Source organism: Rhizophagus irregularis, chromosome 14 (genome assembly GCF_026210795.1).
Source record: "Rhizophagus irregularis chromosome 14, complete sequence".
NCBI lineage: Eukaryota > Fungi > Glomeromycota > Glomeromycetes > Glomerales > Glomeraceae > Rhizophagus > Rhizophagus irregularis.
The window spans coordinates 1247686-1261885 of record NC_089442.1 but is presented as its reverse complement, the minus strand read 5'-3'; the positions used below and the strand labels follow the sequence as shown (position 1 = coordinate 1261885).

The window sequence follows — 14200 nt, the reverse complement described above, 5'->3', positions numbered from 1 at the left end:
ATGAATTACACCCAATTAAAGTAGTAGAACCATGGTATCAAATCGGGATTGACTTTGTTGGACCATTGAACACAACAACAAATGGTAATAAATACATCATAGTAGCAATGGATTATTTTACAAAATGGCCAGAAGCCAAAGCAGTAAAAGAAGCAACTGCCAAAGAAGTATCAAAATTTATTTATGAAGACATCATTTGTAGACATGGATGTCCAATGAAAATATTGAGTGATAGAGGAAGTCATTTCAATAATGAAATGATTAAGGAATTAATGGAAAAATTCAAAATTAAATGGAATTTTTCTACAAGTTATCATCCAGAGACAAACGGACTTGTTGAAAGATTCAACCGAACGTTAGGTCAAGCATTAGCAAAATTATCAACCAAAGATGATTGGGATCAAAGGATAGCACCCATATTATTTGCTTACCGAAATAAAAAGCATAGTTCAACAAAAATTCGACCATTTTATTTAACATACGGAAGAAATGTACGGACAATAATGGATGAAAATATCAAAGAAATTAACCTAAGTGATAGAATAGTTGGATTATTAGAAGAACTACCAAAAATCTGACATGAAGCCAAAGAACAAATACTGAAATCTCAAACAAAACAAAAAGAGTATCATGACAGAAAAATAATCAAAGAACACACCTTTGGAATTGGAGATAAAATACTACTCTATGATAAAGCCAAAGCACAACAACTATCGGGAAAATTAGAATCAAAATGGTTGGGACCATTTTACATTCATGAAATACTACCGAATGGAGCTTATAGAATTAAAAATATTAAAGGTGTCATCAAGAAGATACCTGTAAATGGAGAATTATTAAAGACTTACCATACACCGATGAGTAAATGATAACTATCATCAATGGACTTAGAAAAATAAAGATAATTTATAATCATGTGAAATAAAATCACATGACATAAAAATAATTTTCGAAAATAGGAAAAACTAATGAAAATCTCCTAAGAAAGACCGAAGTGAAATCCGGTACAGGAAAACCGTAGACTTAACAAACACATGATAAACCGCAGATGTAGACGCAGCAAAAAGGAATATTTAAAACGCAGCTGAGTCAAGTGACAATGCATGCTTGATTTAGTGGTATAATTCGCACCTACCACTTCGAGACACGAGTTCGATTCTTAGAATAAATTTAATGTGGGCATTAAATTTTTATGCGGGGGATAGTTGTAATGCCGTAGTATACCTAGTAAATTTATTAATTGTAAGGCGCAGTATTACATTTAGTCTTAGTGTATAAAAATTTTAACTTATTTTTATTTTTTAATTGGACCGAAAAGTCGTTAAACTATTAATCATGAGAATCAAGGATAATTGGTCCGTGATGACCATAAACTATTAGTCACGAGATTTAAGGATAAATGAAGATCCGAAAGATACTAAATTGAATGAAATCAAGTGATCTGAGATGTCAAGTGAATAATTTGTTGATCACTACGTTAATATTATAAATCATAATTCAGGAGTTCATGATGATCAAATGGATACAAAATTAAGATAATGGAAATACTTTAAAACAATGGAAATACTTTAATAATTTAAATCCATGAATCGAAATTATGAATTTAGTTACACAAAAACAAACATAAAAGGGCGTGAAGATCACCTTTTGGAAAGGACAGAGAGAGAAAACTAGACGAATTTTGTTATGAATTATTTATTTTGTTATTTAATGTTATTAAACCAAGCATATTATTGTATTTATTTATATTATTAATAAAGAGTCATTTTGTTAATACCTGAGGTGGCAAACATAATTCTCTATGGGCTCAGGTGTTACAACATCACGCTGCATGTTTTTCCGAAGTGAAACTTATTGGTGTTATTATATTTTGCAACGATTTGTAAATATTATCTTCATTGTCAAACTCAATTGTTAAAGTTTTTTATTGATAAACAGTTCTTAACTAAATTTTATTTATTATCACAAATAGTTTAAAATTACATATTAAACTATTTTATTAAAGATTTAATCATTGAAATTAATCGCTTTTCTTCAGACAACCTCTCTTGCAACCTCTTACAGTTTTTAATGCGTTGAAGTCAAAAAGTACATCATTAAGAGCACGGACCCTGAAAATTGCCACAAATGGGAGACCAGCGGCATATTCCTTTCTCCCAAGTTCTATTATAGTGTTAGCCCCTGACTCTTATGTACAGTGATATCACAAGTAAAACTAATAGGGATTTGCATGCGCGAACAAGTGCCACTTTTTGCAACCCAGGTATGTCTAATGGGTGGAATCGGGATAAGCCTTTTATGCAATAGCGGGACCAGTATAATTATCAAATTCTATTAGGACCACATTGGGAAGGGTGGAGGACCCTGACCTTCTTCGAACACTATTTCCCGGATAGTGCCCATAGAACCGTTAACCAAACCTGCTTCTAGTCATATCTTCATCAAACCACTTACTAGATAATTTGAACCCAGCAATACCCAGATTATTTGCTAATAATTCTGGACTTTTGGATAAGGAAATGGCTTAATTTTCGAGTTACGTAACAACATTTCCATGCATTGGCTCCTTTTTCACTTATCCATACACTTCTAATTTGGATATTTAGAAGGTGTACCCAGATGGAGTTTAGCCATATGAGGAGTAGTCATTAACAAAGTTCCTTTTTTATTTTTCTAATCACGCAGTTGTTTGAGCTGAATATTAAATCTTTTGGCAGTTCCACGTACATTTCTATTATTGTTTTCTAATTTTTCCCTTACGTTTCATTGTCTTTATTTCTTTTGTGGCAAACAATTGTGTGTTATTTCTCTTGTTGCCAATAACTACCATTTTACTTTTAGCAGAAAGAAAAAAAAGACACATAAAATGAAGACACGTAAATCAAACAAGACATTTTTATGTATTAATAGGAGTATTTAGATAAGTAATTTTGTGCAAAATATCCTAAAAAGTATCAAGATATGTGAAATAGGATGCATTTAGATATTCTTAACGAGAGATTACATTATAGTGATTATCCACAATACCCGAATATAAGTACCCGGGTATTTTAAAAATTCTGTACCCTGTCTACCCTCCTATGTATAGTACCCACTTACAGTATGTAATATACCTCTGGAAACGCCCAAAATTTGCAAGATTCCCGGCTGTGGCCTGCAATATACGGTATTTTTTTTTATTTTAAAAAAAAATTCTTTTTTATGGTAGTTGTCTGTTTTTTTATGATGCTTTTATATTATAATCTATGATAATCATAAAGTAAACAATAATTATTATATATCTTCTACTCGTCTACATGAAAAATTCGAGAAAAATGGCGTCCATTTACCCCAGTATCACCCCAAGATTTCTAAGTAAAATTTCATCCCACGTGACCAGTGATGTTTAAGGGGGCATGAAAAAATTTTTTTCACCACAAAATTTTGAAAAAATGAAAACGGTGGGTGTGACACGGGGTGACATTTTATGCAGGTCACGTATGCATGAAGTCATTGATCGTCAATATTTATTACATATTTATTTATTTGTACCTCTTATCATTTTTTTTTTTCTTAAAATGACTTCATTTTTTTATCCCAATCTTTCGAAAGATTTTTCCTTAATTTTAAATGATGCTGATGATTATGATGTTATTATTAACGTTGGAGAAAACGAAAATACAAAAGAATTTCGTGCTCATTCAGTAATTTTACGTGCTCGTTCTCCTTATTTCAAAAGTGCACTTTCATCTAATTGGATCACAAAGAAAAATGATATGATCATGTTTAACAAAGCAAACATTACACCAAATGTTTTTGACTTAATTTTAAGGTATGAATAATTTTTCATTTTTTTAATTATTCTTATCAAATTAAATTAAATAATTTATTAATTAAAAAAAAATGTAATAATAATATAATTAGATATATTTACATTGGTGAACTTGATCTAACTGGAAAATCTGGTAAAGATATTCTTGAATTACTAATCGCATCGGATGAATTACTCATTGGAGAGTTATTTAATTATGTTCAAGATTATTTAATTGGAAAACAAGTTGAATGGATTCTGGAAAATTTTTTTCTTGTTTTGCATATCGCGTTTAAAATCAGTGATTGCAAGAAATTACAAGATTATTGTATTGAAATTATTTGCGAAGATGCACACTCATTTATTACTTCAAACGAATTTCTTTCACTAGATAAAGATATTATTTATAGAGTACTTGAAAGAGATGACTTACGAATTAAAGAAGTTGTCATTTGGGAACGCTTAATTAAATGGGGTATTGAACAGACTTCTGGTTCAGGAAATAAGAATTGCTATGTAACTTTGCATCACTTAATTAAATGGGGTATTGAGCAAACTCCTGTTTCGGGAAGTGAGAAGTGCGATATAAGCAAATGGAACAATGAAGATTATGAAGCATTAAAGGAAATATTAAATCAATTTATTCTTCTCATTCGATTTGTAGATATAACTTTCGATGATTTTAATATTAAAGTCAAACCATATAAGGGTATTATTCCTAATCAAGTTTATGAAGAAATTGAAGAATTTTATAATAAAGGTACCTTTCCAAAAGTAAACACATTACCACCTAGAATAGGAAAATTTGATTCAAAAATTATCAACCCAAAACTCGCAAAAATAATTATCAAATGGATTGTTAAAGAAGATTTCTGGATTTTACGTTACAAATTTAATCTTATTTATCGTGGTAGTATTGATGGTATTAATCATGAAATATTTAAAAATAAATGTAAAGGTCAAATGGAAAGTTTGGTTTTAATTAAAGTTAAACATACAAATCAAATATTTGGTGGATATAGTTCTATTGGGTTTAATTCGATTGGAGATAATGTTCCAAGTCTTAATGGTTTCAATAATTCAAAGTATTATTATTCATCGGATAATTTTATTTTTTCATTTAAAAACGATAAAGATACTCAAAATATGAAAATAAGTCGTGTGAGAAATTATGATAAGGCTATATACGATTATCATGGTACTGGATTTGGTTTTGGTTTTGATTCGTTGTTTATGTATCATAATCAATGTTTATATGCTAAAAATTATAGTAGAAGTTACGAAAATAATTTAAATACAGATTTAATTTATGAGATTGAAGAAATCGAAACATTCATTGTAACTAAACAATAATTTTATACTTCTTCAATATTTACTATGTATTATTTTAAATAACAAAATAAAGATAATGAATTCATTGATATTTTTAGAGGAGTAACATTTTTGAGTTTAATCTAGCCGATAATATAATTTAATGAAGTAAAAGATTGGTTTAATTACGTCATTTAAATTCAAAGTTAATTTAACAATGAACCTAAGGTGTATATTTAAGCAACTTATTCATTGTTAACTTGTATTTTCCTACCTTTACTTTACTCTTAATAACTCTTTTTCATTTCCTTAATTTTTAACATTGCAATTGAATATAATGCTTATTCAAGTCTAAAGACAAAAAATATACAAAAGAATATCATACATATTCAGTAATTTTACATCATCTTTTATGATCTTAATAATTGTTAGTAAATTAATGTCAGCCTGCATTATAATGATTTTGGCCAACTTTACTGAGCATGATTGTCAATTAATTTCGCTATTCTCGTAAAACTGATTTCGTTACCGTTAGTTGTTAGCTTAATTCGATGAATTTCTTTGAATTTATGAATAATTTAAATTTTATCAAATGGTAAATTGACCATCAACTTAAACAAATTTGCCAAAATAATGGCATAGTTTATATTTCGATTAAAATTCACTATTCATCAAAGAATATTTTTTCGTGAATTTAAATAGTATAAATTACTGTTCAATTATATTATATAATAAGATTCATAGTATATCTATATTCTAACTCATCATATTAACAGGACCCCGAAATATATATGTAGAGGTCAGGTCCAGAAGTGGTCCAAAATACGCATTCTTTCAGGGCCGGAATTACGATAATTTCAGCCATTATCTAAATTAGGAAATATTATTTTTACTGGGATTATCCATAAAAGGAATGATCTACATGATTTTTTTGGCTCATTATACGCAAACTCTGACCTGACCCTTTTATGTATATTTCGGGGTCCTATATTAACGTATAATTTATCCTATATAGTCAACATAAACAATGAATTAATATTCATTTATCAACCTCTTACGAAAATTACAGATTATTGGCGTCAGTTGAATTTATCTGTACTATCACATAAAATTGCGTAATTGTTAAATAATTTTTTAAATTTTAATTCAAAATCGTGTCATCCAAATATGATTTGTATGTAAATACCGTGGTAATTTATATATAATTAGCCGGTCTAAATAGTACAATCCATGCCAAATAGATAATTTAAGACATAATTTTTAAAAATTGGACCAGTGAAAACAAAAAAATTAATAAATTAATTCAAGTAATGCTATTAAAAATAATAGATTTGATAATATAATAGTTGAATATATACCATATAACTAGTTTAATGATACTAAAGAAATAGGCAGAAATAATTCCACTGCATTCAGTTATATTCAGCAATATGGATGGATGGCCTATTAGAATGTGAATACAAAATGAAATAATGGGAAAAGTGTCTAATAAAGAAATTACTTTAAAGTGTATATAATTCATAAAATATTACCAATGAATTTTTAAGATAAGAAAATTTCAATTTTTGTAATTTCAATTTTTATTTTATTTGCCAATTTTATAATTATTGCGTCATAAATTATCTTATTTTTTCAGATGCGGGCATTTATAAACGTAGTAATATCACACGAGTTTAAACTGAATAGTTTTGCAACATAAATATTATATTAAAATCAATTCAATGTATTTAAACAACAAAAATTACTATGTACAGTACATGAAACATATTATATTATTATCAGTTATTCAAAATGTACAATCTGACATTTTCAAGGTTACCATTTCCGGATGTTATTATTAAGTAATTGAGATGCTTTTTTAAGCAGGGTTTTATATTTTAATGATCTAAATTGTATATGTATTTATTTTATTTTTTTTATATGTTAAATAAATTATTAAATTTCAAGCGAATGCAGAACGTGAAAGAATTCTGAAAAATTGCAATATCTTAATTAATGTATTGTTTGGTATAATTTGGAGTCTTTTAAAATTTTTAAAATTATAATTATTTTATAGCAGATATTATACATAAATAATGACAAGATAATATTTTTAAATTCTATATGAAATTATTTTATTAATCTTTATTATCAAGAAATATATAAAAATATAAACCGCATATTTTCCCATCCTAATAAACCCTACAAAAAAAATTTGAAAAAAACTCCTAACTTCCAGATTCTTTAGATTCTTTTCTTCAGATCAATTTTTCTCCCTTGTGAAGGCGAAGAAGACGATTTGGAAAAACTTTTAAAGGTTGGGAACAGAATCACAATATTACACGAAAATATTAATAATATAGAATTGTTTAAGCATTTAGATTGAACAAGATTCTGCCTTCAATTGGCTTAGTACAGTTTCATTTTTAGTATAATATCGCAGCCCCATGGCTTTCGAAGTTTCCCCTTACCATTCAAGTAATTATAGTTATATAGTTGCATGTAGATAGTACTGAAACTGCGTCCTCGTAAAAATAAAAAAAAATGGATACGTTACGGTTGTTACGTAGATCATTGATCACGTGTTTGGACAGACGAATAGTCTTGTGCTGAACGTAAAATGTTCTCCGCCCTGCTTCAGACAATGATCATTATTAATATTTCTAATGACTAAATAATGATTGATCAAACTTAATAAAATAGTTAGCACCTTAATTTTCTAGCTATTACATCATTTGTAATTTCCAATAATTATGGAATCTTACAATCCAAGAATTAATACGAATTGATAAATTGCATTATTATCACTAGTTATTTTGAATATTGATCATAGACGTTATCACGACGTCACGTGTATTATTGTGATAGTCATTTTGTCATACAAATGCAAGATATCACGTTAAACAATTAAACTTAGCTATATTTAGTATAATTTCACCAGAATTCAAATTATTTAAACTAAATAGTTCTTTCATTTGGTAATTTCCTTCGGGTACTTATTAATTGTCAAAAAAAAAATTTTTTTTTTTTTTTTAAAAAAAATATGGCTTTAATATTTCATTCTAATCTTTCAAAAGACCTTTCCAAAATATTAAATGATTCTAATGATTTTAATGTTATTATTCAAGTTGGTGAAAATCAAAATATAAAAGAATTTCGTGCACATTCAGTTATTTTGGGCGCTCGTTCTACCTATTTTAAAAGTGCACTTTCAACTAATTGGATTACAAAAAAGAATAATATGATCATTTTTAATAAACCAAATATAACTCCGACAGTTCTTGAGATGATTCTAAAGTAAAGATATATTTTATTAAATTTATGACTTAAATAAATTTTTTTTATTCATAAAATTCTAACATTTCTATTTTTTTTTTTAGATATATATACACAGGTGAACTTGATCTGACAGAACAAAAAAGTGAAGACATTCTTGAACTTTTAGTCGCATCTGATGAAATGCTTTTTGAAGAATTATTTGAACACCTTCAAGATTATTTAATTAATAAACGAGAAGCTTGGATTAAAAATAATTATGTTTTAGTTCTTAATAGTATATATAATCTTGTAAGTTGTAAGGAATTACAATGGGTTTGTTTTGATATCATTTGTGCAAATGTTGGAAATTTTATTATTTCAAAAAACTTTCTCTCATTAAATAAAGATTCACTTTATCGTCTATTCGAGCTTGAAAACTTTCATATTCAAGAAATAGTTGCTTGGGATTCTTTGATCGAATGGGGTATCAAACAGATGTCTAAAAATAATCATGAATATAATAACAAAAATTATGAAAGTTTAAAGAATATGTTAGAAGATTTTATTCCCTTTATTAAGTTTACAAAAATTACTTCTGAGGATTTTTATCATAAAGTTCGACCTTACAAATATGTTATTCCAAATGATATTTATGAAGAAGTTATAGCATATTACTTCATCGAACAACCTAAATTGTATAGTAATATTACTGTGCCTCGAATCAAATCAAAGATTATCAAACCAAAACTTGCAAATATAATAGTTAATTGGATTGATGAGAAGGATGCTGAAACTTTACGCACTAAAAAGGATTTACTATATAAGTTTAATCTTATTTATCGTGGTAGTCGTGATGGGATAGATAATGAATCGTTTAAAAATGAATGGAATGATAACAAGAAAACTTTAGTTTTAATTAAAGTTAAACAATCTAAAAAAATTTTTGGCGGATATAGTTCTAATAGATGCACTTCAACTGAAAACTCTCCAATGTTTTATGGTAACTATTATGGTAATTTCATTTTTTCATTTGAGAATAATGAGGATACTCGATATATGAAAATTAGTCGTAACCTAAATTCTTCCAAGACTATATACGATGGTGATATTACCGGTTTTAATTTTTGTTGGGATGCATTGTTTGGACAAGAACAAGATTTATGCACTAATAATTTTTATTTAGGCAATGTAATTGAAGAAATTGAAATATTTACAATAATTAGTGCATCTCTTGAACGGTTAATATTCTAGGATTGAACCCGGTTTTTTATTATATGACTTATCCTAAGGATTGGCATAAGTGCGTACTGCGTATTTTTTGTTAAAGATTTCGTTAGCTATAATGGATAAATTTTTATGAACCTTATATATGTATAAAATAGATATTGTGAATTATTCTTTTTAATTGGATAACAATTTGTTATAATTTTTTTTTCATTTTTATTCTTTCATTCTTTTTTTCATTTATTTTTATTGATTTAACGTTTATGTAACTAACCATAATAAAACAAAAAGTTTATTTTCAATTTTCGTTTTATAATTTATTTATGATGTTGCATTAAATTACTAATTTGATAAATCTTATTATCATATTTCTAAACACTGATCATCATCATCAAGCATCATCTGCCGTGGCGCTTCAGCTGAATCCAGCTGAATCCAGATAGTAATTCGAATCTGAAAATTTAACCAATCTTTAATGGATCCATCCTATCCATCCTATAGAAATCTCATTATAATTTAAAAAAAAATTTATTCAAAGTTGAAAATAAAACGTAATAAACAATTTAAACAAAAAAAAAAGTTTTGGCAACATTATTTTATTTATATAAAATATACGAGAAATTAAATAATGGAAAATAAAATGTATCATTTTATTACCCTTCTCAATTTCGTCCCATATTTTCGCTAAAACTTGCACTGAAACTTGAATCTATTCTATTTATTGCTTCAATGAGTGTAAATACTTAGAATGTGGTTTGACCGGCCCCATTGTCATTTCTTTTTGTGACATTGTTAAGAAAAGAGATGTAACTTTGATAATCTATAATCATATAATTTTATACGGATTACTCTCCGCCAATCTGAATGATCATCCATCAACCGTTTTATAACAGATTGGATACGTCAGATTAGAAATTCACTCATTTTCTTTTTTGCGTAACATTTATCTTAGAAAAATTTTAATTGCAAAATTTTTTTGCTTCTCGCACTTATAAAATATTAAAAAATTAAATTTTCATACTTTAAAGTATAAAAAATATTGATTTCTTGCTTTTAAAATTTTTTGTTTTTAAATTTAATAATACACATGTGTATATACTTATTGTATAATATTTATGCAATAACGTGCTGTTTTCGATCTCAGCTATTTGGATTGGTAACCCTTACAAATCCTACCTGTATCACCTGTTTAATTTATGAGTCGATACTACTATTTGTGTAACTTGTATGAAACACTTCAAGACGCGTTTTTTTTTAATAATTTTTTTTTTAAAAAATTTTAAAGTATTTTTTTCTAACAAATTTTTTCAAAAAATTTCAAAGTGTTATTTTTTAAAAATTTTGAATTTTATCAATGAATTTGGTATGAATATTACTATATAATTTTTTCGTTTAATATGTATATTTTTAAAAAAATCTCTTTTTAGGAGAACTCTGAAAATTTTAATGTATCAGAAGTTGAAATTTATTCAAACTGGAACAGTGCTATAAAATGTGTTGAGAGTCTTTTACAACAAGAAATTCTTCCATTTTCACTTAATTATGACCAACCTGGTAGTAGTATAGACACAGAAAATTTATATTTTATAAAATCTGACCCTTCAACATGGTTTCTTAAATCAAATGCTAAGTTGAGAAGTAATTCCATCTTTCATCGAGCTATGTGGGTATGTATATGTGCTGGAAAATCTAAAAGTAAAAATAATAGTGAACAGATTAATGCTCAAGCTTTATCCCAACAAGAATTATTTTTGATGCAATGTGAAAAAGATAGAGATAGAAAAAGAAATCAGCCAAGAAAAGGAATTTAGACAAAAGATAGTAATAAGTTATTATGTCCAAGAGCATTATATGCAGTGCAATATTTTAATACTATAACAAGGAAGCCTGGAAGTGTACATGTTTATTTTAAAAATCAGCATTTAGATGAATGCAAAACACATTCTTCTACACTAAAAACTAATCCACAGATTATTCAATGGGTTCTTTACTCGTTGAAATGGGACACAGTATTGAAGAAATTATGAGATTTTGGTTGCATCCAGAATTAATATCCATTGAAGCTTTAAAACCTCCTGCTAAACCTAAAGGATTTTTGAATTCAGCATGACATTTATCAGAAAAATGTATAGAAAATATTATTCAAAAATTTAGGCGTAATTCTTATTTGGATGCTAATGATAAAATTTCTACTGAACTTTTACTAAAAAACTTGTCCTGTTTGGAATCAAAGCAATCACCATTTAATGTAGAAAATTTATCACCAAATAATTCCATTTTATTTTGGCAACAGCAACAATGCCTTTGTTATAAAGATTCAAAAGAAAAAGGATATTATAAATCTGCAAACTGTAATCCATATTCAAACACAAGAAATGCGCAATTCTTGTGAGAAAATAAATTGGGATATGTGCTGTTTAGATGCTACTGGTTCAACTAATCAATATAGATGGCTTTTATATAGCATTATCATAGGAGATGAAGGAGGTCATGGAATACCATTAGCTTTTATGATTACTAGTTGGGAAAGTCATGAACCTATTACAAAATTTTTTGAGGTACTTCATATTACAGTATAGCTTTTTCACAAAAAGTTTTTATAATTGATAAAAGTGATACTGAAATTCTAGCTATTAACATCTTTTATAAAGAACAAAAAGTTCTTATGTTTCTTTGTTTTTTCCATTACATGTAAGCATGGGAAAGGTTGTATATTATAATTGTTTTGAATACAAAATAATAATTAATTAATAATTTTTAATTTAATTTTTAGATGGTGTCGTAGAATTTCCTTAGATGTACGACCAACAGTTATTGCTTTTGTTAGAAAGCTTAAATTAGTTATTACTATTGAAGGATTTAATCAATTAGAACAAGATTTTATTAAATGGATTTTAACTACTAACAACTTAACAAAATTACTTTCTTACTATAAAAAAGAATGGCAGTCATGACAACAACTTTGGGCAAGTATTTATAAACCAAAATTTGCTACAGGTTGGATGGTTAATGAGACAAATAATTTAATAGAAAGATTTTTTTTCTGTGAGTATAGTAATTATAAATGTAATATTATCTTCTTAATTATATAATTTACTAAATTAATTATTTAATTCCTAGACATTAAAGTGGAAATTTTTGCATGGAAAGAAAAAAAAAGGATAGACACGCTAATAAATATTTTGATAAATCAATGCCCTGATTTTTTTACTATTCGATTTTACACTCAAATTAATCAGCAAATTTTTAATGAAAAAGTAAGTATTTATTGTTTTAAATAATTTGTTCTAATATTAATTTTTATTTATTATTTTTTTATTTTTGATAGAAATTTAATGAAATTAAATCTCGTGAACTTAAAGCATGTGAAATTGCAGAAAATAATATGATTGACATTATAGATCCAATGAATGGATATTGTATTGTTAAAAGTCAATCAAATTCGTCCAAAGTATATGAGGTATATTTATGTGATGTAACTGTCAAGACCAGTCCTCTTTTGTGTAAACATATTCGTGCAGCGGCTAGTGTTCTTGGAGGGTTAGAAATATGGAATCTATCATTAGATTCTGAAAGGATAGCATTTTATCAAAATAACAACATGATGCAAGATCAATATACCTTAAATTCAAATACTGCTAATCAATTTCATGAAGAAACTCCGGATCAAAGTCATTAAATTCAAACGCTAATCCTAATCAACTTTTATGTGAAGAACTGGAAGATTTAAAAATAATTATACAAAGAATACAAAATATACCAAATACAGACAATGGAATTGAAATAAAAAAGCAAGCAGAGTTTCAAATGAAAGAAGTAAGAAAATTTTATTCATTTTTTGTAATTACCTAAATATATTATTAATAAAATTTTTGTTAAAGTTTTTAGATCGTAATAAACTAAAAATTACACCACATCCATTTACAAGATCACACAGAACAAATAAAACCAAGAAAACAAGGAAAATTCTTCTGGGATACCAAATAAAATTCGTGGGAAAAGACCTACAAATGTTTTGGGAAAAAATAAGTTAAATGTTAAAAGAAGAAAGGACGATAATGATATTATCGAAAATGCACTTAAAGAAAGGTAATAATTTAATTTGTACAGTAGAGAAAAATTACTTTTAGCTAATCTAACGTAATTTTTACTTGTTACAGTACACAGATTTAATAACTTACTTTCTTTACATTTGGAATCTTGAGTTTTATTTGCAACGCGTTTAATTTTTCAAACAAAAATTTTAATAAACGTTAAAGTCTTATCCTTTTAAACTAAATTCTGAAACAGGAATGAAACTATCAAAGACAAAAATAAGTTTTTATTTTATTTAGTGTTAAAAAAATTTTAATACGATCACTAATTCACTATTATTATCGTATATATAAAATAAGTTACACAAATAGTAGTATCGACTCATAAATTAAACAGGTGATACAGGTAATACACATAAACAAAAACAAAAAATCCGTGGCTCAGCTGTGCCACTGACTTGGCTTCCTGGGTTTGTAGGGTATATATAGATTTAGATTTTCTCTGTCTCGAAGACCTTGAATATAACTATATAGTTTAGGCCATTCAACTAAGTAATATTCCGTAATTTCTTCATAAATATCATTTGGAATGATGAATTTGTAA

General features: G+C 26.9%; 4 protein-coding genes across 4 annotated transcripts; all 4 read left to right on the top strand.

The window, feature by feature from the left end:
- Positions 1-3557: 3557 nt before the first annotated feature.
- On the top strand, positions 3558-5143 carry OCT59_005965 (uncharacterized protein; the record flags this gene model as incomplete). The annotated part of the gene is made up of 2 exons (XM_066140958.1): positions 3558-3811; positions 3904-5143. The coding sequence occupies 2 exons, from the start codon at positions 3558-3560 to the stop codon at positions 5141-5143; spliced, it is 1494 nt and encodes a 497-aa protein (XP_065997795.1).
- Positions 5144-8366: 3223 nt separating this feature from the next.
- OCT59_005964 (uncharacterized protein) lies at positions 8367-9589 on the top strand (the record flags this gene model as incomplete). The annotated part of the gene is made up of 2 exons (XM_025331691.2): positions 8367-8377; positions 8461-9589. 2 exons carry the CDS (start codon positions 8367-8369, stop codon positions 9587-9589), a joined length of 1140 nt encoding a protein of 379 aa, XP_025183854.2.
- A 1327-nt stretch (positions 9590-10916) lies between these two features.
- Positions 10917-11672, top strand: OCT59_005963 (uncharacterized protein; the record flags this gene model as incomplete). The annotated part of the gene is made up of 3 exons (XM_066140956.1): positions 10917-10925; positions 10990-11323; positions 11533-11672. 3 exons carry the CDS (start codon positions 10917-10919, stop codon positions 11670-11672), a joined length of 483 nt encoding a protein of 160 aa, XP_065997794.1.
- Positions 11673-12564: 892 nt separating this feature from the next.
- Positions 12565-13735, top strand: OCT59_005962 (uncharacterized protein; the record flags this gene model as incomplete). The annotated part of the gene is made up of 5 exons (XM_066140955.1): positions 12565-12607; positions 12683-12819; positions 12891-13233; positions 13516-13651; positions 13723-13735. The coding sequence occupies 5 exons, from the start codon at positions 12565-12567 to the stop codon at positions 13733-13735; spliced, it is 672 nt and encodes a 223-aa protein (XP_065997793.1).
- Positions 13736-14200: the final 465 nt, after the last annotated feature.